We start from the raw sequence: 27,762 nt of genomic DNA, 5'->3' as shown, positions 1-27,762 counted from the left end.
AAACCTCTGAATTATCCTTCTTGAAGTCAAAGTTGGGAATCTATTCAGAAGGTTTTAGTCACTGGGTAATTCACCCTTGCAAGGTTCGATTACTCAGGCATTTCCCAAAGAGTCATCTGTGTCAGGGCTTCTGCATGGTCCCAATGTGCAACTGCAGACTATGCTTTGGCAATGAAAATCTTCCAATTAAGGGGAATTATAGGCCAGTTAGCTTAACTTGTGTAGTGGGGAAAATGCTTAAATCTATCATCAAGGAAGAAATAGCAAGATATCTAGATAGAAATTGTCCCATTGCGCAGATGCAGCATGGTTCATGAAAGTGTGGTCAAGTTTAAGTAATTTACTGGAATTCTATGAAGATATTATACAAATGTGGTTGATAATAGGAACTCAGTGGATGTGGCGTATTTGGATTTCCAAAAGACACTCGACAAGGTGCCACACAAAAAGTTGCTGCATAAGATAAAAGTGCATGGTGTTACAGGTAACGTATTAACATGGATTGGGGATTGGTTAACTAATAGGAGGCAAAGAGTGGGGTAAATGAGTGCTTTTCTGACTGGAGATCAGTGACTAGTGGTGTGCCTCAGGGCTCAGTGTTGGGACCGCAATTGTTTATGATCTACATAGATGATTTTGAGTTGGGGACCACGTGTAGTGTGTCAAAGTTTGTGGATGACACTAAGACGAGTGGTAGAGCAGAGTGTGGAGGGGACTCTGAAAGTTTGAAGAGGGATATAGATAGTTTAAGTGAGTGGGCAACAATCTGGCAGATGGAGTACAATGTTGAAAAATGTGAAGTTATCTGTTTTGGTAGGAATAACAGTAAAAGGAATTATTATTTGAATGATAAAAATTTGAAGCATGCTGCTGTGCAGAGGGACCTGGGTATCCTTGTGCATGAAGGTGGATTTGCAGGTGCAGCAGATAATTAAGAAGACAAATGGAATTTTGCCCTTCATTGTTAGAGGGATGGAGTTTAAGAACAAGGAGGCTATGCTGCCATTGCATAGGGTGCTGGTGAGGCCACACCAGGAGTACTGTGTACAGTTTTGGTCTCCTTACTTGAGAAAGGATGTACTGGCACTGGAGGGGGTGCAGCGGAGATTCACTAGGTTGATTCCAGAGTTGAGAAGGTTGGTTTTTGAGGAAAAACTGAACAGACTGGGATTATACTCATTGGAATTTAGAAGAATAAGGGGGACTCTTATAGAAACATATAAAATTATGAAGGGAATTGATAAGATAGAAGCAGGGAGGTTGTTTCCACTGGTGGGTGAAACTAGAACAAGAGGCCATTGCCCCAAAAAAGGGGAAGCAGATTTAGAACTGAACAGAGGAGCAACTTCTTCACTCAAAGGGTTGTGAATCTGTGGAATTCCCTGCCCAGTGAAGTGGTTGAGGCTTCCTCATTGAATGTTTTTAAAGCTAAGATAGATAATATTTTGAATGGTAAAGGAATTAAGGGTCATGGTGAGTGGGTGGGTAAGTGGGGCTGAGTCCATGGAAAGATCAGCCATGATCTTATTGAACGGCAGAGTAGGCTTGAAGGGCCAGATGGCTTCTGGTCCTTATGTTCAATTAGATGGTCTATGCTAATATGATCAGGCAGGCCCTCATTTTCAGCTTCTGTGTTTTTCTAAACAGAAATAAATCAGAGATACCTGGGGGCTGCACACTCATAGACTTTTTACCCAAAGAGGCTGAGTGGGTTTTTATTCTTTGATTAGTCGTAGACATTTCTGGGTAGGTCAGCATTTATTGCTTGTCCCTAATTTGAGAAGGTGTCGATGAGCTGACATTAGTTTTGTAGATAATGGACAGGCTTTGGAGAGACTGGAGGTGATTTATTCACTGCAGAATTCACAGCCTCTGATCTGCTCTTGTAGCCACAATTTTTATATGGCTAGTCCAGTTCTGTTTCTGATTAATCTTAACCCCAGGATGTTGATAGTGGGGAATTCAGTGATGGTAATGATGGTAATGTCTCTCTAATTCTGACCTTACAATGGAGGGAAGGGCAGTGATGAAGCAGCTGAAGATATTTTGGCCAAGGATAATACTTCCCTGAAAAAACTCCTGCAGAGATGTCCTGTAGCTGAGATGACTGACCTCCAACAACTACAACCATACAGCCCCATTTCTGAAGGAGGGTCCTGATCCGAAACATCTGCTTTCCTGCTCCTCTGATGCTGCCTGGCCTGCAGTGTTCATCCAGCTCCATACTGTGTTATCTCTGACTCCATCATTGGCAGCTCTTACGATCTCTGAGTGAGTTACAACCATCTTCCTTTGTGCCAGGTCTGACATCAACCATGATTTTGTCCTGATTCTCACTGTTGCAAAATTAAGATATTAGCATGGCCCCACTCATTCTTTTACCACCATTCGACTATTTGTGCGCTTTTAGAAGAGATTCAGGACAATGTCCTCACCCCGAGCATCTTCACCTTTTCCAATGAAGCAGTCCATACCCACATATAGTGTTACCTGAACAGCATTCAGTCTCAGGCTGATAAGTAGCAAGAGGTTGAGTATTCTGAACAACTTTAAGCCATCTAGAAGGAGTGTGATGGACTACTCTTCATTTTTCTGGATGGGTGCAGCTCCAACAATACTCTAGATCCCAAATGCCATCCAAGACAAAATACAATCCATTTAACTGATATTCCATCTTCAACAAGCTAAATACTCACTGGCAGATCTACCAGATACTCTACAGGTATTGACCAATGCTTCCTTGACAGCACTTTCCACTCAAGTGAACTGTGCTGTCTTGAAGGACAAAGGCAGCAGACACATGGGAACGGCACAAACTGCAAGTTACCTTCCAAGATACTCACCGTTCTGATTTGGAAATGTATCACCATTCCCTTCACTATCACTGGGTCAAAATCCTGGAACTCCCATCCTAATAGCAATGTGGATGTACCTACAGCACATGGACTACAATGGGTCATGAGCCTAACTCACCACAACCTTCTTAGGGCATTTCAGGCTGGTCAATAAATGCTGTCCCAGCCAGCAAAGTCTATATCTCATGAACAACTTTTGCAAATAGGAACGTAGGCTGTTTGAGTTTGCTTCACTATTTAAAAAGATCATTTGCTATCTGCTGAATAAAAACAGAAAGAACTGTGGATGCTGCAAATCAGGAATAAAAACAGAAGCTGTTGGAAAGGCTCAGCAGGTTTGGCAGCATCTGTGAAGAAAAATCAGAGTTAACGTTTTGGGTTCAGATCTGAGGAAGGGTCACTGGACCTGAAATGTTGACTCTGATTTCACAGATGCTGCTAGACCTGTTGAGTTTTTCCAGCAACTTCTGTTTTTGTTCCTGTGCTTGTATTTGCTGTCTGCTTGTGGCTTCATATCCTTTTTCTTACTTATTAGGTTTATTTATGCAGTTTGCTTTCAGCTACTCAAAGATTACTTGGCATTCTGTCAGCTAAAATATTTTTGCCTATTTTCATAACAAATCTGTCATAGCTGCAGCTATTGTGCGGAGTTAAGCACAAATTTCTGATTAAAAAAATACATTACCAGTTTTAGGAGTGTGGAAATCAATCAGAGCTTTCACTTTTGCTGTCCTCGTTAACACTTGCCCTTGTTCTACAGTGTGTCTGTGGTAAGTTACCCAAACTCATCCTTGGCAAGATTTATTACTAAGCCAGCTAACTGCAATTGCTCAAACAGGTCTTCTAACAGGTGTGACTGTATATTACAACATCATCTAAATAAACAGTGAGACACTTTAGCTACAACTTGATTTATAAGTCTTTAGAATAAAGCTGGGGCATTTTTAAGCCCAAATGGAATAACTCAATATTGATACAACTCACTTGGTGTAAGAAAGACCCAATAATGATGTTACTTGCCATTAGTGCTTTAGTACATCAAATGTAAAAAGATGTGGCACTGCCAGCCCAATCAGGACAATCTTCTAAACAAAGTAATTAAGGCATGAATCAGTTCTTGTCTCTATATTGAGTTTTCTGTAATTATCCAGAATCTATTAAACCCATCCAGTTCAAGAACTAACGGCATTGGTGAACTTCTACTACTTTTTCTAGGTTCAGTGAAGTCACTTTCTAGCATGCATCGAATCTCCATTTCTACCTGAGCTTGCACTGATGGCCTTAACCAAGAAGGATCTTGTTTTATTTATACTGATTCCCCTATGACCACATAATGCCTGACTAACAGAATACATCTCGGTGTGTCTCTACAGATTATGTTATTCTTCCTCAGTAACAAGGGTGAAACAGTGAATGTTGTGTATCTGGGCTTTCAAAAGTCTTTTGACAAAATTCCACACAAGTGTTTATCAGGCAAAAATAAAGCTCATGATATTGGAGGTAATGTACTGATGTGGATGGAGGACTGTTTGACAGATAGGAAGTAGAAAATTGCAACAAACAGGTCCTTTTCAGGGTGGCAGACAGTGACAAATGGGGTACTTCACGGTTCAGTGCTGGGACCCCACTGATTTGAGTATCGGAGTAAGGATGTCTTGCTGCAGTTATACAGGACCTTGGTGAGGCTACATCTTGAGTACTGTGTGCAGTTTTGGTGTCCTAGTCTGAGGGAGGACATTGTTCTATTGAGGGAGTCCAGCGAAGGTTCACTAGATGGATTCCTGGGATGGCAGGACCGACACATGAAGAAAGACTGGATTGACTGGGCTTGTACTCACTGGAATTTAGCAGAATGAGGGGGGAATCTCATAGGAATATATAAAGTCCCAATGGGACTGGACAGGCTAGATGTGGGAAGAATTTTACTGATGTTGGGAAAGTCTAGAACTAGGGATTACAGTCTAAGAGTACGGGGTAAGCCATTCAGGACTGAGGTGAGAAGAATTTCTTTACTCAGAGAGTAGTGAACGTGTGGACTTCTCTACCATGAAAGTTATTGGGATCAGTTTGTTAGACTATTTAAGCGGGAGCTGGACGTGGTTCTTGTGGCTAACGGGATCAAGGGATATGGAGACAAAGCAGGAATGGGATACTGAAATTGCCTGATCAGGTATGATTATATTGAATGCTGCTGCAGGGTCAAAGGACTGAATAGCCAACTCCTGCACCTATTTTCTTTGTTTCCATGTTTACTAGATCATCTCATTTCTGCTTCCTCAAAGTACAAGAATGTGGTGTCTAACTACCAGTATTTCAGTATTGAATATTCAGATTATATGACGGTCACTTTATGAATTATCTACCTGTTCTTCTACATCACTGTTACTGACTCTGTCATCCTCTACTGCTCATACATTCTGACGTACTTGCTCTTTCTTATCTTCCTCACTGCAATGATAATGCTTCAACATGTACATATGACAGAACTGATTCTTTGTCATGTGATCTGGAGAACCTGCCAGGTAAGTCACTTTAGTAACCCTCCAACTCCCTTATATGGACCACTGAATCTCAGTTTCAGAGGTTTATCTTGTAAAGATAATAACTGTAAAACTTCGTCTACCGTTTGAATGGGCAAACATACTAAATTTCAACCTGATGAATATGCAGCAAGCTGGTATCATTGTGAAGTTAAAGGAGTCTGCAATGAGCTAGCTTCTATGTGAAGCAGACAGAACAAGAGAGTGGAGGAACCAGTGCTTCTGAAATGGTGTGGAGAGAGAAAGAGCAGGAACAGCAACTTTCTGAAGAGCAGGAGAGAGTGCAGGGACAGAGATTTCTCAAACAGAGTCATCAGCTTCACAAACTGAAAAGTGAACCAGTCTGAAAAGGGGTTGTGGAAGGAGGCACAAAAAACAAAGTTGCTGCAAAAGCTCAGCAGGTCTGGCAGCGTCTGTGAAGAGAAATCAGAGTTAAAGTTTCAGGGCTGGTGACCCTTCCTCAGAACTTCATTCCTGATTTCTACAGCATCCGCAGTTCTTTCAGTTTTTATTTGGTGGAAGAAGGTACCTTTGGCTGGTTTCTACTTGAAAGTGTCAAAGTATGACACCACAGAAAAACAGGTAGGTGATTGGTGGGCATTTCTTGCAATTGAAATTGGTTTAAACTCAGTGATGTTGTTCCAGCTCGACAGTACAGTTGAGAAATTCATCTTTAAAATATTTAACTCCAAATAAATTAGTTGAATTAAACAGATGTGGCTGGCAGGCAATGCGTTGCAGCTGGGGTATGTGGGAGCTGATGGATGCCAGTGGGGTTTATGGTGACTACATCTGCAACAAATGCTGGCTCCTTGAAGAGATTTGGCTACCAGCTGATGACCTGGAGTCCAAGCAGCAGACATTGTGACACATGAGGGACAGGGACAGGTACCCGGATGCTATTCTTCACACTTCTTATATTAATTACATCAAAAGTGGACTCAATCAGGGACAGGAGGGTGAGGCAGGAAAGACCATTCAGAATTTATCTTTGTAAGAGCCTCAGCCAGTGTCCTTACCTAACAGACACAAGGTTCTAGCTCCTGGTGTGGATGAGAGATCTGGCTGCAGGGAAGATGCACCACGATCCAGAACACCATTCAAGTGTGGGGAGAAAAGAGAAATAGAGAGGGGGAGGTTGAGTAGGAGGGACCATCATGGTAATCTCAGCCAGCATGGAACTGAAGCCGGGCATCATTCTGCATCATGCATCAGTCATCCAGCCAGCTGAGGACAACAGACAAAAAGAAAATGGCTACCTTCATTAACAAAGGGAGGTATTAGTTTGGTAGTGAGTAGCTTACATGCAATACATTATGATGTGCAATCTGTTTGCGTGGAACCAATGAATGGCAAGGGAAAGAAATCACAAGTGGGAATTGTCCAAGGGCCCCAAGAAATTGCCTCACTGTAGGACAAAGTATAAATCAGCAAATAATGGAGGCATGTAAGAAGGGCACCAGAATTGTCATGGGTGATTTTAATCTGCTTTTGACCGGACATATCAGATGGCCAAGGGTGACAGGGAATACAAATTTCTAGCGTGCATCAGGGGTTGCTTCTTAAAGCAGTATGTTAGAGTCATAGAGTCGTACAGCACGGAAACTGACCCTTTGGCCCAACTCGTCCGTGCCGACCAGATGTCCTAAACTAATCTAGTCCCATTTGCCAGCATTTTACCCATATCCCTCTAAACCTCTCCTATTCACGTACCCATCCAGGTGCCTTTTAAATGTTGTAATTGTACCAGCCTGCACCACTTCGTCTGGCAGTTCATTCTATATATGTACCACCCTCTGCGTGAAAAAGTTCCCCTTAGGTCCCTATTAAATCTTTCCTCTCTCACCCGAAACCTATGCCCCTCTGATTTTGGGCTCCCCTACCCAGGGGAAGAGAACTTGTCTGTTTACCCTACCCATGTCCCTCATGATTTTATAAACATCCATAAGGTCACCCCTCAACCTCTGAAGCTTCAGAAAAAACAACCCCAGCCAATGCAGCCTGTTCCTATTGTTTAAACCCTCATCCTTGTAAATATTTCTGAACCCATTAAGTATCACAACATCCTTCCTATAGCAGGGAGGTGAGAATTGCAGAGATAATGGGAACTGCAGATGCTGGAGATTCCAAGATAATAAAATGTGAGGCTGGATGAACACAGCAGGCCAAGCAGCATCTCAGGAGCACAAAAGCTGACGTTTCGGGCCTAGACCCTTCATCAGAGAGGGGGATGGGGGGAGGGAACTGGAATAAATAGGGAGAGAGGGGGAGGCGGACCGAAGATGGAGAGTAAAGAAGATAGGTGGAGAGGGTGTAGGTGGGGAGGTAGGGAGGGGATAGGTCAGTCCAGGGAAGACGGACAGGTCAAGGAGGTGGGATGAGGTTAGTAGGTAGCTGGGGGTGCGGCTTGGGGTGGGAGGAAGGGATGGGTGAGAGGAAGAACCGGTTAGGGAGGCAGAGACAGGTTGGACTGGTTTTGGGATGCAGTGGGTGGGGGGGAAGAGCTGGGCTGGTTGTGTGGTGCAGTGGGGGGAGGGGATGAACTGGGCTGGTTTAGGGATGCAGTGGGGGAAGGGGAGATTTTGAAACTGGTGAAGTCCACATTGAGAGATAATGGGAACTGCAGATGCTGGAGATTCCAAGATAATAAATTTGGATACAGAACTAGTTCAAAAGTAAAAGGCAGAGAGTGGTGGACAGTTGCTGTTCAGACTGGAAGCCTGTGACCAGTGGTGTGCCACAAGGATCGGTGCTGGGTCCACTGCTTTTCATCATTTATATAAATGATTTGGATGTGAGCATAAGACGTATGGTTAGTAATTTTGCAGATGGCACCAAAATTGGAGTTGTAATGGACAGTGAAGAAGGTTATCTCAGAGTACAATGGGATCTTTATCAATAGGCCAAGGAGTGGCAGATGGAGTTTAATTTAGATAAATGTGAGGTGCTGCATTTTGGAAAGACAAATCAAAACAGGACTTATACACTTAATGATAAGATCCTGGGTTGTGTTCTTGATCAAAGAGACCTTGGAGTGCAGGCTCATAATTCCTTGAAAGTAGTCACAGGCAGACAGAATAGTGAAGAAGGCATTTGGTTTGCTTGCTTTTATTGGTCAATGCATTGAATATAGGAGTTGGAAGGTTATTTTGCAGCTGTACAGGACATTGGTTAGACCACTATTGGAATGGTGAGAAATTGCACGCAGCCTACAACAGCCCTCTACACTGTCAACGACACCTCCGACCTTTGTGTCGTCTGCAAACTTGCTGACCCATCCTTCAATTCCCTCATCCAAGTCATTAATAAAAATTACAAACAGTAGAGGCCCAAGGACAGAGCCCTGTGGAACTCCACTCACCACTGACTTCCAGGCAGAATATTTTCCTTCTACTACCACTCGCTGTCTTCTGTTGGCCAGCCAATTCTGTATCCAAGCAGCTAAGTTCCCCTGTATCCCATTCCTCCTGACCTTCTGAATGAGCCTACCATGGGGAACCTTATCAAATGCCTTACTGAAGTCCATATACACCACATCCACAGCTCGACCCTCATCAACTTTTCTAGTCACATCCTCAAAAAACTCGATAAGGTTTGTAAGGCATGACCTACCCCTCACAAAGCCGTGTTGACTGTATTTGATCAAGCCATGCTCTTCCAGATGGTCATAAATCTTATCCCTCAGAATCCTTTCTAACACCTTGCAGACGACAGACGTGAGACTTACCGGTCTATAATTGCCGGGGATTTCCCTATTTCCTTTCTTGAAGAGAGGAATTACATTTGCCTCTCTCCAGTCCTCAGGTACGACTCCAGTGGAGAGCGAGGATGCAAAGATCTTCGCAAGTGTCGAAGCAATTGCATTTCTCGCTTCCCAAAGCAGCCGAGGACAAATCTGATCCGGGCCTGGCGACTTGTCAATCTTAATGTTTGACAAAATTTTCAGCACATCAGCTTCGTCTATCTCTATCCATTCCAGCATACACACCTGCTCTTCAAAGGTTTCATTCACTACAAAGTTCGTTTCTTTCATAAAGACAGAAGCAAAAAACTCATTTAGGGCTTCCCCTACCTCCTCAGGCTCCACACACAAGTTCCCTATGCTATCCCTGATCGGCCCTACTCTTTCTTTGACCAACACGTTTGACAAAATTGCCAAAGAGTTCTTTAAGGATATAACAAACAGTTAATAAAGGGAAACCAGTGGATGGATTTTCAGAAGGCATTCAATAAAGTTATTGCACAAGATATGATCTCACTATACAAGATATGAGCTCACAGTATTGGGGGTAATGTATTAGCATAAATTGAGGGTTGTTTAACACACAGAAGACAGTTGTTGGGATTAATGATAATAAAATGTGAGGCTGGATGAACACAGCAGGCCCAGCAGCATCTCAGGAGCACAAAAGCTGACGTTTCGGGCCTAGACCCTTCATCTCTGATGGGCCTGCTGTGTTCATCCAGCCTCACATTTTATTATCTTGGATTCTCCAGCATCTGCAGTTCCCATTATCACTGTTGGGATTAATGGATGTTTTTCACATTGGAAAGATGTTACTCACAGCATGCCTCAGGATTAGACCTAGGGCCTCAATTATTTACTCTCTACATGAATGATTTAGAGGAGGAATTAGAGTGTAATGTATCCAAATTTGCTGATGATACAAAATTGGTGAGAGGTCACGCTGTGACGAGAATATAGATAGGTTGTGTGAGTGGGCAAAAAATGACAGATGGAATTTAATGTAGGGAAATATGAGGTAGGAAGAATCAAAAGGCAGACCAAACTGAAAAAGACTTTTTCTTTTTTTTCTGTATTTTAATTGTGAAGTGAAATGAGAAAATAACTGCTTTAAGGACCAAGGATTGCTGCATGTTTTGAAAGCAAGTAAGATGACACTAATTGTAACTATTGTTTATATAGCAGCTGGTTCCAGCAGTACTGAATTGATGTGCCAGAGCCAAAGCATTTTATACAAATGGAGCTGATTGGTCTGTGGACAAGTGACCAGTTACTGATTACAAAAGACAAGAATTATGTGGTTGGTTCTTAGGTAGCTGAACAGTTTGGAGCTATGAACAGAATAGGGAGCAGCCTTTAGATCTCCACAAGCTCAGAAGCTCTCTTTATTCTCTGGTATATTTTAAACCTGAAGGAAGCCAGTTTATCTTTCCTTAAGCAGTTGGTATAAGCAGTGACTTTTAATTAATAAGTCAGAAACTTATTATAATTGTATAAGTGTAAAACCCACCTTGTGCCTGTTATAAATAAGTGAAAGTATCAGGAAGAGTGAGAAGCAGCATTCTGATCAACACAAGAGCCTTATCAGCAGATTCTCTGAATGGGGACCACTGAGTTGCTTTCTCAGTTCCCCCTCCACTCACAGCCACATGCTCTATATCCTGTGTGTGTGGGCCTATGTGTGAGGGGAAGTTTATAAAAGGATTAGAGCTTTAAGTAATAGAGTAGTATGTCAAGTATTCATAATTGTTTATCTGTAGCTAAAGTTTAATCACTTACAATAAATAGTCATTCTTATTATGTACAGAAATATGATCTGCATTTCTGCCAACCTGAGTCTAAAATCAGGTAAATTGAGGAATTCAGGTGCTTTCTAAAACTTCCAATGACTTGGGGAACAGTTGGATTTGATATTCAGCTATCCCATTGAGGTGCAACAAAGTTTGGGGGCTCATCTGGGATAGATTTGAAACAGTGAGGATTTGGGTGTGTAAATAACACAGATGAAGAAAAGCACCTGCACTGCATTTAAGATATGGCACTGGATTTCCTGCAGGTGGCAGAGCTGACTGTGGTAGTCACAAAGGAACATTCAAATACCATGTTGGTTGACTTGGCAGGTAAACTGGAGGTAAGATTGCCTGGCAGACCTAAGACAGAAATAATTGAGGTACTAGCATGGTACTTGGTTTAGAGGAAATACAAGAGAGTCTAAATACTCTAGGAGTGAAACATTGGAATTTAGTGATAATCAGTTACGACTAGAGATTAAATCTATGATAAAGATTGAGGAGCGAATGAAGAAAAAGATAAAGAAAGGGGAATGGTACTCAGAAGGCAGGAAATGCAATTGAAAAGAATAGAAATGTGAAAACTAGAGTTAGAGCTACAAGAGAGATAATATTCAAGAGAACATGAACATAAACTGACTATGATGTGGTTGAAATGAGACACCAGATACTGATGTAAACCCTGCTGAGGAGAATCTAAGTCATAATTTGAGGTCCTGTTAATGTTTAATTTTGCACAGCCTGATTGAAATTTCAAGAAAAGAATGTGAAGGCATTCTTCATGTCATTGAGAAAATAAGACACATGAAGTGGATGAAAGTGGACTGGACATAGGTTATATAAAGTAGTTCATAGGTAAAGTACTGGAAATTATACTTCACAATTTGACAGGTGGATATGAGCATTTGAAGCTGAAATTGTGCATGAAACTGTTAGAGAGATTATTGACTTAGAGCGTTTTGAAAATTACTTTTCACAGTAGGAAGCCACATTGAGGACCAAAGGTTGCTGGACAGGGGGCAATAATGGCTGATTATTGGAGCTAATCCATAAAACTAAAACTGTTTTTACATCACCCCAGAAATTTGGAGTGAGTAGAAGATGCGATATTGAATGGAAGCCAAGTAAAGGAATGGATAGCCAGAAATGCGCCTCATTAGATTAGATTCATAGAAAGTGTCATTGAGTCATACAGCGCAGAAAAATGAATTGGTGAGGGTGGAGGTGAAAACCAGAAGCCGAGGTGTTTCCACTATAAGAAGGTGGGATACATTTATTTGGAATGCTAGAAGTCAAGAGGAAAAGCTGTGGAACTTGTTAGAGTTTGTAAGAGCAAGTCTCTAAAGGAAACTCGGAAGGAAAAGTGTTGACGAATGAGTTTGGTGGAGAGTGTATTCCAGTTCCATTGTACAAGGTCCAATTGGAGCGTGACTTGTTGTCTGGACTAGTGGTAGTTGGGGTATTTAAGAACTTACGTGTGGATGAAGTTGATTTACTTCTGGGGAATGATTTGCCTGGAGTGAAAGTCATAGCTTTGTCTATAATCCTAGAAAGTCCAGTTGATACTAATGTGTTAAGGAACAGGTTCTGGGTGATTTTTCAACATATGAAGTGACCAGAGCAATGGTGAAACAAAGTACACCACCAAAGCTCACAGTGATACCACAAACAGATGTAACTTAACCATGAGCATAATTCAGACAGAAGTGTTTGGCATGTCTTTGTTAATTGCAACTCAAGGAGCAGACCCAGAGTTACATCAGCCAGCATAGACACGTCACACTAAAGCTTAGGATGAAGAGATTCCACAGAGTTATCATATTGAAAAGAGTTTTGTTGAGGAAGTGTAGATATCTTCTGCAAATGAAAAATGCACAGTTGTTCTTCACACAGTGGTACTGTCTAGATATAATAAGATATTGTGAGAAACACATCAAGTTCTTATAGGAAATTGGAAAATGCAGACTTTGATAAACAGGAAATTTTACATGGCCAGAACTTTGTAAAGATGTAGAACAGTTCTGTAAAGCATGTCAGGTGGTATAAAAACCTTGACATTTAACCAAACCTTTGATACCCATACCAGCTTTTAGAACAAAGAACATAGAACAATACAGCACAGTACAGGCCCTTCGGCCCACAATGTTGTGCCGACCTATTATCCTGCTAAGATCAATCTACCCCGCATACCCTATATTTTACTACATCCACATGCCTATCCAAGAGTCGCTTAAAAGTCTGTAAAGTATCTGACTCCACTACTGCTGCCGGCAGCACATTCCAACACACCCACCACTCTCTGTGTTAAGAGCCTACCTCTGACATCTCCCCTATACCTTTTTACCAATCACCTTAGAATTATGCCCCCTCATAATAGTCATCTCCACCCTGGGAAAAAGTCTCTGACTATCCACTCTATCTATGCCTCTCCTCATCTTGTAAACCTCTATCAAGTCACCTCTCATCGTTCTTCACTACAATGAAAAAAGCCCTCACTCCCACAACCTTTCCTCATAAGACCAGCCCTCCAGTCCAGGCAGCATCCTGGTAAATCTCCTCTGCACCATCTCCAAAGCTTCCACATCTTTCTTGTTAGGAGGTGACCAAAACTGAACACAAATATTCAGAGAGTGGTCTAACCAGAGTTTTATAGAGCTGCAGCATAACCTCACAGCTCTTAAACTCACTTCCCCTGTCAATGAAAGCCAACACACCATACACCTTCTTTACAACCCTATTAACTTGGGCCACAACTTTGAGGGATCTATGGACGTAGACCCCAAGATCCCTCTGTTCCTCTTCACTGTCGAGAATCCTGCTATTAACCCTATTCTGTATTCAAATTCGACCTTCCAAAATGAATCACTTCACACTTGTCTGGGTTGAATTCCATTTGCCATTTCTTTGCTCAGTTCTCCATCCTGTCAATGTTCTGTTGCAACCTACAACAGCCCTCGATGCTGTCCACAACTCCACCAACCTTCATGACATTGCAAACTTACTAACCCACCCTTCCACTTCCTCATCCAAATCATTTAGGTTAGATTCCCTACAGTGTGGAAACAGGCCCTTTGGCCCAACAAGTCCACACTGCCCCTTGGAGCATCCCACCCAACTCCATCCCCCTATAACCCACACACCCCTGAACACTACGGGCAATTTAGCATGGCTGATCCACCTAGCCTGCACATCTTTGGGCTGTGGGAGGAAACCACGCAGACACGGGGAGAATGTGCAAACTCCACACACACAGTTACCCGAGGCTGGAATCGAACCTGGAATCGAATGCCTGTTTTGCTTTGGCAGAATGACCTTACACAGTGGTCTTTCCCCACTTGCTGCCTCAAGCTTTAGTGCATCCCTAAGTATGTAGACCTGGAGCTTGGAATGCCCCAGTCAGCAAAATTCATTTGGGGTCAACTCTTTCAATGGAAGACCAGCAAGTTTTGGTCAGACCAAGGTGTGTCTTTCACCGCACTGATGCTCTTCCAGGCACAGTTATATTTGCCTCGGTGTGCGTCCTTGGGAACGGACCACAGAGCAGAGGAGGAGCAGAGCATCATGGAGCTGCTTGGGACAAACATCAACAAAAACCACTGCATCTCTCTCCAGACTTCCCTTGTATTGCCACATTCCAGATAGAGGTGTGTGACAACTGTTTCGAGGGCAGTGTGCAGTGGCACAGAGGGTCCTGGCATGAATGAAGGATCTCACAGGCACAACCCTTCCAACGCCCTGCCAAGCAATGTTCTGGTGCTTGTTGGAATGTTCTGTTGATAAGGCATTCTGCCAAATGACTTTGACAGTCTGCACAGGGAACCACTCGGCAAGATCCACCCCTGCTTTTCCCAAAGGGTCTTGAGCACATGCTGAGCACTGCCTGATTGACTTGAGATCAAAGGTGATTTTCATCAGAAATTTCTCTGCGAAGGACAGGTGATATGGGACAGTCCAGTGACTTGAAGCATTCTGCGGCAACACTGGGAACAGGTAAAACCTCAGTAAGGAGTGACACTTGGTGTTTGCGTACTGAGGATCTATGCACAGCTTGATGCAGTGACGCACAAAGGGGGCCATCAGGGCGAGGGTAGCATTGGGTATGTTTTCTTCCTCCTTTGTCCAGTTCTTTATATGTAATGTCCTGACAAACTCAGTCCATCTTTGACCTCCAAATGAAGTGAAAGATGGCCTGAGTGACTGCAGCGGCACAGGTTCAGGGAATAGGCCAGTCCTGTGCTGCGTACAATAACACTGAGAGAACCTCAAACCTGATGACCAGGCTTTTTTTTTCCCACAACAGAAAGGGACCAGTGCTCCCATCTGCCTGGTTTCTGCTTTGTTTTGATGACCCACTCCTCTCAGGTTTTGGCACATGTCCCAGCCCCCTGAGACAAATATCCAGCACCTTCAGGTAGTCTGCCCTGATGGTGAAGGGATAAAGGATTAGTCTGCTCAGTGCCCAAATAGCATGGCCTCACTCTTGCCCCTACTGGCCTTGCACCCAAGGCAGTTGAAATTGGTCACAGATACTCATGATTCTGCTCACTGACAGCAGATCCCAGCAGAAAATGGTGACTGTCATCCATATACAGGGAGGCTTTGACCTGCAGGCCTCTGCTACCTTGAATAGTCACCCTCTCAGGTTTGCATCCTTCCTAATGGACCCTGGAAAGGGCTCTGTGCAGCACACAGACAAGGCAGTAGAGAGTGGGAAGCCCTGTCTGACTCCAGGTCTGATTGGCAAGCTTTCTGATTCTCATCCATTGGTTGAGACTGCATTAACAATGTTGGTATAGTGCAGTTGGGTCCAATTGCAGATTTCCTCCCCAAAGCCTATTTGGATAGAACATTTCCCCCTGTATGTATACAATATCCTGTCGAAGACCTTTTCCTGGTCCAGACTGATGAGGCAGGTGTCCACCCCCTGTCCTGCACATAGGCGATTGTATCCCTGATGAGCATGGGCATTTTCAGAGATCGTCCTGCCCGCTACAGCACAGGTTTGGTCAGGGTGAATTACCAATCCCAGAGCAGACCTGACCTGGTTGGCAATGACCTTAGACAGAATTTTGCAATCCACATTCAACAGTGAGATTGGTCTCCAATTTCTAATCTCCTTTGTCTCCCCCTTCTGCTTTTAGGTGAGGGTGATGATGCTTTTCCTCATGGATTCACACATGAAACCTTCCAGAAGCATACTGTTGTACATCTCCAGCAGGTCTTAGCCAATCAAGTCCCAAAGAGCAGAATACAACTCAGCCAATAAGCCATCACTTTGGGGAGCTTTATTCTTTTCAAAGGACTTGAGGGTCTTGATCATCTTGTCCAGAGATAGCAGCTGGTCCATCCTCTTTGACTTAAAACCTCCATGCTAGAGGACAGAAACGACTGGGAGGCCATGCTGTTAGTGGGCTTTGTGTCATACAGACCTGAATAAAAGGATTTGCTGATCCTGAGGATGTCAGACTGAGATGACCTAACCAAGCCACCTTCTTCCTTCAGGCTGGTGAACACAGAACTCTCCTTTGGTGGGCGCCTCCTTCCAGCAGACATTATATAGAGAAATGCTCCCCTTAGATTAATTAACATGTACGCACCAGCTGTAAAGAGACAGTGTTGGCCATCCTGCAGCTACTTCCTCTGCTGCTGGCTTTGTCCAGGCTGGTCATTCTGGCCAGAGATTTCAACTGTATTATTGATGCTGACGGACAATCCAGGGATGGGGTTGGGCGGGGGGGGGGGGGGGGGGGGGTGGTTGGTGGTGACAGTAAACTGGATGCCATGTCCAGATTCCTGATGGAAATGGTTAAAGATGCCAAGCTGCTCAATATCTTCAGCACCCCTGCAGATGGAGCACAGTGTAGATACACCTAGTTGTGGCCAGACGGGTCTCTCCACTCAAGGACAGATTTACCATTTGTGTCCTGAGCATTATCAATCAGATCCATTGACATCAAGCTGGTTTCTTCTCTGACCGCTACCTCCTGCTGGCTGACTGTCACCTATAGGATGACCAGTGGGCTGGCAAGGGAATGAGTGAAGCTGAACATGGAACTGTTGACCACATAAAACATTGAGGGAGTTCAAAAGGGATTAGGCAGGTTGGAGAACTGTGAAACCACTCTGTGAGTCTCCAGTGAACTGGTGAGAAACAGTCAAAGGGAACATCGAGAGGTTCTTTATCCTCAAAGGTGTTCAGAAGGTGAGAGGGAGGTGGGAAAACTGTCAAAACTCCAGAAAAGTATGCAGAACCTGCTCCTGCTGCAGACGATGCGGTTCAATGTCACGGAAGATCTCCAGGAGGTGAAGAGCCAGCAAGCATCGCTCTTTGGCACAGAGACCTCCAAGATAATAGTCTGGTCTAGGTTCCACTCTGTGGAGTAGGATGAGACATGCTCGCATTTCTTCTTTCAGGTGGTTAAGAAGGCATATGAGATACTTGCCTTTGTTAGTCAAGACAATGCATACAATAGCAAGGAAGTTAGGCCTCAGCTGGAATACTGTAAGCAGTTCTGATTACCACACTGAAGAAAGATGTGCTTGCACTAGAAAAGGTGCAAAGGAGATTCACCAGGATTTTGCCTGGGCTGCAGTGAAGTGATTCAGTATAAGACAGGTCAGGTAGGCTGGATCTGATTTCAACAGAGCAGAGAAGGTTGAGAGGGGAACTTGATTGAGACATGCAAGAGTGAAAGAAACTTCAATCAGAAGGTGAGCAGACATTTCACATTGTGAATGTGACACAATGTAGATGAAGTCACACAGATAGAAGCTTTTCCTATTATTGACACCAACATGACTGAAGAAAATTAGTGAACAAATGCTCAAGACCAAAGTTGAGACGAAGCTTACACAGATATCCTACCAGCCATAATCCTGAAGGATACGTAACTGGATTAATGGAAGTCGATGAAACAACACATTGGAGCAAAACTGACTGCATATGATGGGTCACACCAAGTAATTCTGCATGGAAACCACAAATATTTTACCTGGTGAACACGACTGATCAGCAATAGCAGGGCTACCAATGTGTATGGAACTCATGCTGGTGAGACCCTATCTGAAGTATTGTGAGCAGTTTTGGTCTCCTCATTTAAGAAAAGTGATACTCATTGGAAGCAGTTCAGAGAAGGATCACTAGGATAATCCCCAGTATGGAGGTACTGTCTTTTGAGAACCACTTAACAGGTTGAGACTGTGCTCACTGGAGCTTAGAAGAATGAGAGGTGATCTCATTAAAATATATCAGATTCTTAAGGGGCTTGAGAGGATAGAATCACTACAGTGTGGAAGCAGTCCATTCAGTATCCATGCTAGTGGTATGTCTATTGATGTGAATAGGGCAGTGACGTCAAACGATACCATGGTCACTTTGCCCTATTCACATCAATAGACGTGCCACTAGCAAGGGAAACAATGACAGCACTACTAGAACAAGAACAAGATCCCAATGAAACCATCCACACAGGCAACATGCTGAAGCTACTGGACCTATGCCTCACCACCCACTTCACTCTGAACGGCCAAACATACGAACGGATCAATGGGACACCCATGGGATTACTCATCTCCGGACTTATAGTCGAGGCGGTGACGCAAAGACTGGAAAGTACGGCCCTTTTGCTAATCCAACCAAAACTATGGATACGCTACGTGAACGACACCTTTGTCATCATTAAACGGACCAAACTGGACGACACACACAAGCTAACAAACAACAACCTCACCGGAATCAAATTCACCAGGGAGGAGGAGAAGAACATACAGCTCCCATTCCTGGACGTCATGGTAGAGTGCAAGACAAATGGGGAATTCCTAACAAAGGTACACAGGAAAGCCACACACACTGACTGAGTTCTGAACTTCAACAGTAACCATCCTAACAGACACAAACAAAGCTGTGCATGAACACTATTTAAACAGGCAACACACTGCAGCAGCACAGAACCACGCCGAGAAGAAGAAGAATACCTCTTCCAGGTTTTCAAGGACAATGGGTATCCGAAAAACTGGTTCAGAAGATGCACATTACATGAACAATGCCAGGAAGCTACTACAGGCCCCAACACACTAATCAAGCTACCTTACATCAGAAACACATCGGAACTAACCACAAGACAAGCACTGGGCATCAGGGTTGGACACAAACCCACATCAATCCTACAACAACTGGTCACCCGAACCAAAGACCCACTACCCACTATGGACAGGACCAATGTCATATACGAGACTCTCTGCAGAGACTGTGACAAACACTACATTGTACAAACAAGAAGGAAATTAACAACAAGAGTACATGAACACCAAATGGCCACAAAAAGACACAACCAATACTCACTCATCTCTATCCACATGGACAAGGAGAACCACCAATTCGATTGGGACAACACCAAGAACCTAGGACAAGCAAAGCAGAGATGGCACGTGAGTTCCTAGGAGCCTGGTACTCCACGAAGAAAGCTATCAACAAACACATAGAACTTGAACCAATATACACTCCATTGCGAAGGAAAACCAGAAGTGAGGTAATCCAGCTTAATGGACTCCAAAGTTTAAAAACCAGGTGGAAAAACACAACAGCGCTTCATCGGAGGCTGCACTGATGATGTTACCCAGCAGGGTAATGAAACGTCTGTGGAACAACCAAGAACTAGCTCAGCGAGCCAGCCAACCATAAGGATATCCCATTGAATGGTGGGAGGACCATCAACTACTGCTAAACCACTCTAACAAGTATTGCCAGTAAAAATTACAGACAGCAATATTACAGCCCAAGGAATAAGGTAATCCTGCAAGTTGGTGCATCTCAGAGAGGGCCAGGACATCATGCAAGATGGTAAAGAAATTGCACAGGGTTAAAAGATCTATCGTAACTATAATCCTATTATTCCACTCAAATCCTTGTGGACCAGCTGGCAGGAGTATTCGCTAACATGTTTAACCTCTCCTTGCTTACAATCTGAAGTCCCCATGTACTTCAAGAAGACCACCATCATCCCGATACCAAAGAAAACACGTGCCACATGCCTTAGCCACTATCACCCAGTGGCTCTGACCTTCATAGTTATGAAATGCTTCGTGAGGTTAGTCATGGCTCATTATAAGTTCTGGCCTCCCAGTCTGCCTTGATCTCTTGTAATTTGCCTACTGGCACAACAGGTCCACAGCCATCTCTCTAGCCCTACACTCATCACTGGAACATCTGATACCTACATCAGACTTCTACTTATTGACCACAGTTTCACTTTCAACATTATAATCCCAACCAATTTCCAAACTCCGAGATCTAGGCCTCTGGACCTCTCTCTGCAACTGGGCGTTGACTCCCAGATCGACAGACAGTAATCAATGAGGATAAGCAATAAGCAACAGCACCTCCTCCATGACAATCCTCAACACTGGCACCCTGCAAGGCTGTGTACACAGCCCCTTACTTTATACCCTATATACTCCTGACTATGTAGCCAAATTTCATCCCAACTTCAACAAGTTCATTCACAACACCACCATTGTAGGTCGGATATTGACCAATGATGAGACAGAATACAGGAAAGAGATAGAGCATGGTGTAAAGTTAACACTCTTTCCCTCAATGTCAGCAAAACTAAACAGCGGGTCATTGACTTCAGGAAGTACGGAGGAGGACACACCCCTATCTACATCAATTGAGCCGAGGTGGAAATGGTCAAGAATGTAAAGTTCCTAGGAGTGACGATCACCAACGATCTGTCTTGGAGCACTCACATTGAAACAATGGTCAGGAAGACACAACAACACCTCTTCTTCCTCAGGAAGCCAAGGAAAATCCCTCAGTTCAAATGCATCTACTTCAGGAACACAAAGTAAATGATCCATGAATGAAGCAACTATGAAAGTTATCATGAAAGATGTGCTGATACATATGCCAGACATTCTCAGATTCTTTGGACCATGTGGAGATGAATTGAGTATCTCAGAGGTGTAATGTTCAAGACGAAGCAAGTGCTTGAACCCAAAGCTCTTTACTAAGACCCTTCCTCCACAGCTACATCTGGGCACAGAGTGATCAAGACACCTACATAGGATATGTCCGTGCTGCAACAAAGGTTACAGTTCCACTGTGGTTGACAAAGGAAGCTGTATTGTGTGGTTGTTGCAACAGCTCATTATATACCAGGGTCGGTTTGAAATATTACCTTGACTGGTAGGCAGGTACTGTGACAGCCAAATATTTATAATGCTTCTTTCTGGATAATTATATTACCTGTAACTACCCTAATCACAGACTTTAGTTTGAGTCAAGTTACGTAATAGTACAGTAATTTATTGACTTTAGTGGGACTGTCTTGATTACAGAACATTAACGTAGGCTGGATGGGCCATATGGCTGTCTTTTCGGCAGTTGTGACTATAATATGACCTTAAAAGCATTAGCATTACTTTGCACTATTGCAACTAACTCTTATCATTTGGAGTACATTGAAAAAGGATTTAGTTATAGTACATCATGTCATTTGTCCCAGGACCTATGTGCAATAGTGTAATTCAACTGCTATCAAGCTCTTTGAAATGGAGGACAGTAAGGTCACTGTTAAATGTGGATGGAAATTTTCTCCATGCAGTGTATATATAGCAAGATTTTTGATGCATGTTTCCTTCACAACGGCAACTGAACTGGATAAGTGCCCATTTACAGCAGTTTAAAGTTGTGGCCACAAACAGCCTGGCTAAACAGAGCACAGTGACTTAGCAACACAACAACATACTACGATATAATTTTCTTACTTTCAAACAATGCACTTTATGACCAACCATAACATCATGGAGGATTAGCTAGTGTATGTCTGTGAGTCTGTGGATGAGTGCGTGTGAAATTGCAGACATGTGTGAGCGAGTGAGAGGTTCTGTGGTGTGTATGAGAGAGAGTGTAGCCATGTGTGAGTGAGTGTTGGTGGTTGTATGTGAATGTGAGTGTGAGAATGTGTGTGTGAATGTGAGTGTGAGAGAGACTGGGTATGTATGTGTACGTGAATGTGGGTGAGTGATTGTTGAATTGAGTGATTTTGGGTATGTGAACGTGGGAGTGAGTGAATGTAGTCATGTGAGAGTACGAAAGTTTGTGAGTGAGAATGTGTGTTTGTATGTGTGTGTGTGTAGTTAGGCGGGTGTGAATGTGGATATATGACTACATGGGTACATGCAAGTAACTGTGGATGTGTTTGTGTGGGCATAGGTGTGTGACACTGCTGGTGTGTGTGTTGGAAAAGAATGAGTGAATTTGAGTAAATTGGGAGCTCTTTCAAAGAGCTGGCAATTTTTGTACCTAACTGTTCAGTAAGGAACCATATCAATATACAGTAAAAGTATTAAGGTTATAAGCAGACTATATACTGTACTAATCAAACACAGAATATTAAGCATTATGGTAGGGTTGTGAAGGAAGAAGAGTGCAACCCCGTATCTATGAGAAAAGGATTGAAAACCACAATCTCTACAGGAAATTGATTTTTGATGAGGATTACAGTACACTAAAGAATACACAAAATATCCTACAATACCACAATTATTAACTGTTGGGGAAAACAGTAACTTTGTTTTAAAAATATGGAAATTAAGATAGAATAAATGGTACAAAGATATTCCATTGAAATTAACTGAAATAAATAAGGTGATGCAATTCTGTAGTGGTCACTGGTCACTGCTGTGGATTGCACATCCTTTGTTTCCCAAATTATTCATTACCATCTGTCCAACTCGAAGAAGAGGAAATGGAAACAGTGAGGATGGAAGCAGTGGGAAAACCAATGTGTGATACCTTTCCATGCCTCCATCTTGACAGCAAGCCAGCAACTGGGTGGATGGAATGTTTGCAGGCAGGCAGATGGGAATAGTTCAGTTTAGGATTATGTTCAGTGTGGACTGGTTGGATCAAATGGTCTGTTGCTATACTGTGTGACTTGATGGCAATACCCTTCCATATTATGGTCTCTATCACTTAAGAAGGTAAAGGCCAGCAGAAGCATGGGAACCTGCAAGATCCCCTCCAAATCACACACCATTCTTACTTCGTACTAGACAATTGCTCCTTCATTGTCAAGGTTACAAATTATGGAACTTTAGGCACTGAATCCCTACGCTGCATGAACTTTAGCAGTTCAAGGCCTAGGTTTGGCCAATAACAATTGACCTTGCCAATGAACTTGCATGCCATGAATGAATTGAACAAAAGCCTGGGACAAATACCAGAGAAAAAAAGTTATGTTTTTCTATTTTCTTTCAGCACTGCTGTTTATTATTGAAAAATATTCAGGATTGGAAAAGGATTTTTATCGTATGGTCATCAGTTACGTTTGAAATGTTTTCCAATTGGTGTAGGAAGGCTGTGTTGGGCAGTCCAATGGCACGATGTGTGGATGGGGCAGCTCAATGAATCCTTCACAAATATTCAGCCAGAGTTAGTAACTATACCTGATATGCCTTAATTAAAAAGCAGATATTGGAAAATGTGAAGTAAGTTTCACTTCCATACTGGGGATTATCCTAGTGATCCTTCTCTGAACTGCTTCCAATGAGTATCACTTTTCTTAAATAAGGAGACCAAAACTGCTCACAATACTCCAGATAGGGTCTCACCAGCACGAGTTCCATACACATTGGTAGCCCTGCTATTGCTGATCATTCGTGTTCACCAGGTAAAATATTTGTGGTTTCCATGCAGAATTACTTGGTGTGACCCATCATATGCAGTCAGCTTTGCTCTAATGTGTTGTTTCATCGACTTCCATTGATCCAGTTACGTATCCTTCAGGATTATGGCTGGTAGGATATGTGTAAGCTTCGTCTCAACTTTGGTCTTGAGCATTTGTTCACTAATTTTCTTCAGTCATATTGGTGTTAATAGTAGGAAAAGCTTCTATCTGTGTGACTTCATCTACATTGTGTCACATTCACAATGTGAAATGTCTGGGACAAGCATTCACAGAGAGAATAGATCTATTGATACAAACGAGCGAAGGTAACCATTCGGGCCTAAACCTCGCTGTTGACACCAAGCACGTTTAAGGAAAATTTTGCACTTGCATAGTGCTTTTCACAACCTCAAGGCTTTCTGAAGGTGTTTATTTCTTCTAAACGTTCTGTTAACGTTGCAGGAACTGCGACAGCAAGGAGGACACGAAGGCCCGGGCGATCCTTACAGAGCGCCCCCTCCCCCAGTGGGAGGCCCTGGGCGCCGCTGCAACTGGCGCATGAGCGTTGTGGGGTTTCCACCACCCGCGCGCATGTGCAGTGGTGATAGCGCACGGGTGGCATTTTGTTGGTTTTCTCACGCCCGCGTTGTGTTGTGGTAAGCCAGGCGGCTGACAGCCAGGCCCCGCTGCACCACATCATTCACAGCAGCCCGGTGGAGTTCAACGGGGGGAGCGGAGAAGGGGAAACCCCCACCCAGACAACGACAATAGCGATGTGACACGGCGACGAGAACAGGTGGAGTGCGGGTAGGGGAAAGGGGGAGCAAGCGCACCAGGAAGAAGGGCCTGAGTTGGGGGAGGGGCAAGTACAGGAGCGGAGCCAATGGCTCGACTGGATACGTGAGCGCGCGCGCACGCACGCACACTGAGGGGGTGGGTCTGATGGAGCGCGCCGGACTTGATGTGTGCGCATTCCCCAAGGCGTGGTCTGGAGTACGCGAACCCCGTTGATGTTAAAGGTGTTGATTCGGGGAGTTGGGTTTGATTGGGGGGGTGGTGTGGTAAGAGGTTTGTGGATTTGTGTGGGTTAGGCTGTGGGCCCAGTAGATCACAGTGGTTGACTTTGCTGTTACTTTGGACTGAGAACTTTGACAAACAGACTCGTGGTGAACCAACAGTCCTGCTCCTTTATAATTACCCTTGATGGCATCATAGATTCATAAAGAATATCTGGTAGTCACTCCGTACACACAACATCCTCTGTGTGAAAAAATTGTCTCTTTTAAATATTTCCCCTCCTCACCTTATATCAATGCCGTCTAATTTTCTAGTCCTCAAGTAGTTTGCCTCTTCCGTTGAGCTAAAAACATGGGGGTGGAAAATAAGCTTAAATGTTGATTAACTGTAAAGAATGTCTGTTTGAACTATAAACTTGACACTGATTTCAGCAGAAGCAATGTCAATGTTTACAATGGGACAAAGACATTAAAGCATGTGGAAATTCAAAACTTGTTTTAGACTCCTGCATGAAAGTCTGAAGGAAATGCGGACCCCAAAGTAGGTTATTCTGTTAGGTTGCATGATCCTGATTGGTCTATATTTCAACACGTTATTCAGCTGTTTTCCTTTGGGGTACTGTTGCAGGCAAAAATACCTGAGACAGTGGTTAATCTGTACAAGGTTTTTTTTGGTTATAAACCTAGTCTACCTAAAAGCAATGGAAAAAAAAATCAATACTTTGTGTCTGTCATTAGTGTTGGTACAGGTGCCATGTATGTGTGGTGAAAGTACACACTTTTCACCACTTTTACATTGAATGTACATGACAATAAATGATTCAATTTAATTTAAGTTGTTAAACTGAATAGTATTTCTCATCACAAAGGAGGAAATTGAATTCGAATTAGGTTTATTATCACGTACTGAAGTACAAGAATACGTGAATACGGTGAAAAGTATTAAAAGTCGCCACTTCCAGCATCCTCTTAGGTAGAGAGATACTTAGAAACAAAATCTTTTAGGTCTAAATTAGAGAAATGAAAAAATAAAGTTAAAAGGTCAGCATTATATTCTTTATAAAGCATGAATCTATGTTGGGCTTCACCTTGAGGCTGGCAGTCCGTACTGAGCTTCCTCAAGAAGGACAGTAGTGTGCACTGGGCTTCTGCAAGGACGGGTGTCCATCCCCACTGGTTACAACAGCAGTGTTCTCTCTAAACTGCCTTTCTGATATTCCACACACATCAGTTGTGGCATTGACATCCTTTCCAGAAGTTGCTGCTGTTCTTGGGTCAGCAAGAAAATTAGAGGAAGTGCTGCTTGCTACTGCCCGGTACATCTAAAGCATAACCTCTACTTTAGTGTTCAGTTCCCCTCAGAATAAATATCTTTCCTAATTACTTGTCATTTACAATTGATGTAAACAAAGACAGATTCTTCATATGTCATAAGCCTGCAATTTCTCACCGTTTAAAGCAGAGGGACCTGGATGTCCTTGTCCATGAATCACAGAAGGTTGCTTTGGAGGTACAACAAGTAATTAGGAAGGCAAATGGAATTTTTTCCTTCATTGCTAAAGGGATTGAGTTTAAAAGCAGAGAGGTTATGTTGCAGCTGTACAAGGTGCTAGTGAGGCCACACCTGGAGTACTGTGTACAGTTTTGGTCTCCTCAATTGAGGAAGGATGTCCTGGCACTGGAGGGGGTGCAGAGGAGGTTCATAGGTTGATTCCGGAGTTGAGGGAGTTGGTTTATGAGGAGAGACTGAGTAGATTGGGATTATATTCATTCGAATTCAGAAGATTGAGGGGGATCTTACAGAAACATAAAATTGTGAAGGGAATAGATAAGATAGAAGTAGAGAGGATGTTCCCACTGGCACGTAAAGCTAGGACAAGAGGGCGTAGCCTCAAGATTAGAGGGAGCCGATTTAGGACTGAATGGAGAAGGAATTTCTTCACTCAGTGGGTTGTTAATCTATGGAATTCCTTGCCCACTGAAGTAGTTGACGCTACTTCAGTAAATGTTTTTAAAGCTAATGTAGATTTTTTTTGAACAATAAAGGAATTAGGGGATATGGTGAGAACGCGGTAAGTGGATCTGAGTCCACAAAAAGATCAGCCTTGATCTTATTGAATGGCGGAGCAGGCTTGAAGAGCCGAACGGCCTACTCCTGCTCCTAGTTCTTATGTTGTTCTAAATCTTGTTTTTTTTTAATTCTTCATGTCAAAATGAATAATTTCACATGTTCCCACATTGCACTGCCCTTGCCAGATCTTTGCACATTCGCTTAATCGACCTTTACATTTTTATTGCCTCCTTAGCCCTTTTTGCATCTACCCTTCCTACCTATCTTTGTGTCATCAGCAAATTTAGCAACCATACTTTTGTTCCCTTCATCTAAGTCATTATATTAATTGCGAACAGTGGAAGTCCCAGCACTGATCCGTGTTGCACACCGCTTGTTAGACCTTGCCAATATGAAACAGAGCCCCAATGTTCAGTAGGGTGTGGTCAAGTTATTATTCATATATGGCTGACTCTGAAGTTTTACAGAAATAGTTTACTTCAGAAATGAAATAATTCTTCAGTTACTCTTTCAAAAGAGCCAAAAAGGTTGTTTTTAAACCAGAACCGAACAATAAGATTTTACTTTCTGAAATGAGAGAAATCAGCTGGCAGCTTGTTCTCCTCTGGTTTTTGTCCATTCTGATTGTTCTTAGAGACTCTCCTCTAAACCAAATAAAGCAAGCATCTCTCCAAATCGATCATTGTTCACATCAGCCCCAGCAGGACTCTGCAGCAAAGCAAACTGCAATCAATAGTTTTTTTTTCCCTATTTATTTGTGGGTTGCAGACGTTGCTGGCTGGCCAGCATTTCTTACCCTTCTATAGTTGCCCTTGAGAAGGTGGTGGTGAGCTGCCTTCTTGCACCACTGCAGTACTCCAGCTGTAGGTTGACCCACAATGCTATTAGGGAGGGAATTCTAGGATTTTGACCCAGCAACAGTGAAGAAACGGCGATATATTTCCGAGTCAGGATGGTGAGTGGCTTGGAGGGGAACTTGGAGGTGGTGCTGTTCCTATCATGCTTGTCCTTCTCGTTGGAAGGAAGTGGTCATGAATGAATCACTTTTAAAAATAATCAATTTTGTAAAAGCTA

At 43.2% G+C, this 27,762-nt stretch overlaps 1 protein-coding gene and 1 long non-coding RNA gene across 6 annotated transcripts in view; one reads left to right on the top strand and one right to left on the bottom strand.

Annotated features, from left to right (window-relative positions):
• LOC132206100 (uncharacterized) overlaps positions 1-24,137 on the bottom strand; it is a 72,765-nt gene extending 48,628 nt beyond the window's left edge. The window contains exons 1-2 of one of the 2 annotated variants that reach the window (XR_009442823.1): positions 23,381-24,137; positions 19,272-19,330 (exon numbers count right to left, since the gene is read on the bottom strand). This is a non-coding gene — a long non-coding RNA (uncharacterized LOC132206100). The remainder of the gene's footprint in view (positions 1-19,271; positions 19,331-23,380) is intronic. The other variant, XR_009442822.1, reaches the window with a different exon arrangement.
• Positions 24,138-24,210: 73 nt separating this feature from the next.
• LOC125465967 (uncharacterized) overlaps positions 24,211-27,762 on the top strand; it is an 82,462-nt gene continuing 78,910 nt past the window's right edge. For 2 of the 4 annotated variants that reach the window (XM_059638516.1, XM_059638515.1), the window contains exon 1: positions 24,211-24,397. Coding sequence is in view for 2 of the 4 variants with exons in the window: in XM_059638513.1 (XP_059494496.1) it covers positions 24,612-24,620 (9 nt within the window). In the remaining 2 variants the exon portion in view is untranslated. Of the gene's footprint in view, positions 24,398-24,580; positions 24,621-27,762 lie in introns of those variants that run through there. The other 2 variants (XM_059638513.1, XM_048560014.2) reach the window with 2 other exon arrangements.

Source organism: Stegostoma tigrinum, chromosome 30 (genome assembly GCF_030684315.1).
Source record: "Stegostoma tigrinum isolate sSteTig4 chromosome 30, sSteTig4.hap1, whole genome shotgun sequence".
Lineage (NCBI taxonomy): Eukaryota > Metazoa > Chordata > Chondrichthyes > Orectolobiformes > Stegostomatidae > Stegostoma > Stegostoma tigrinum.
This window is presented reverse-complemented; position numbering and strand designations above follow the sequence as displayed.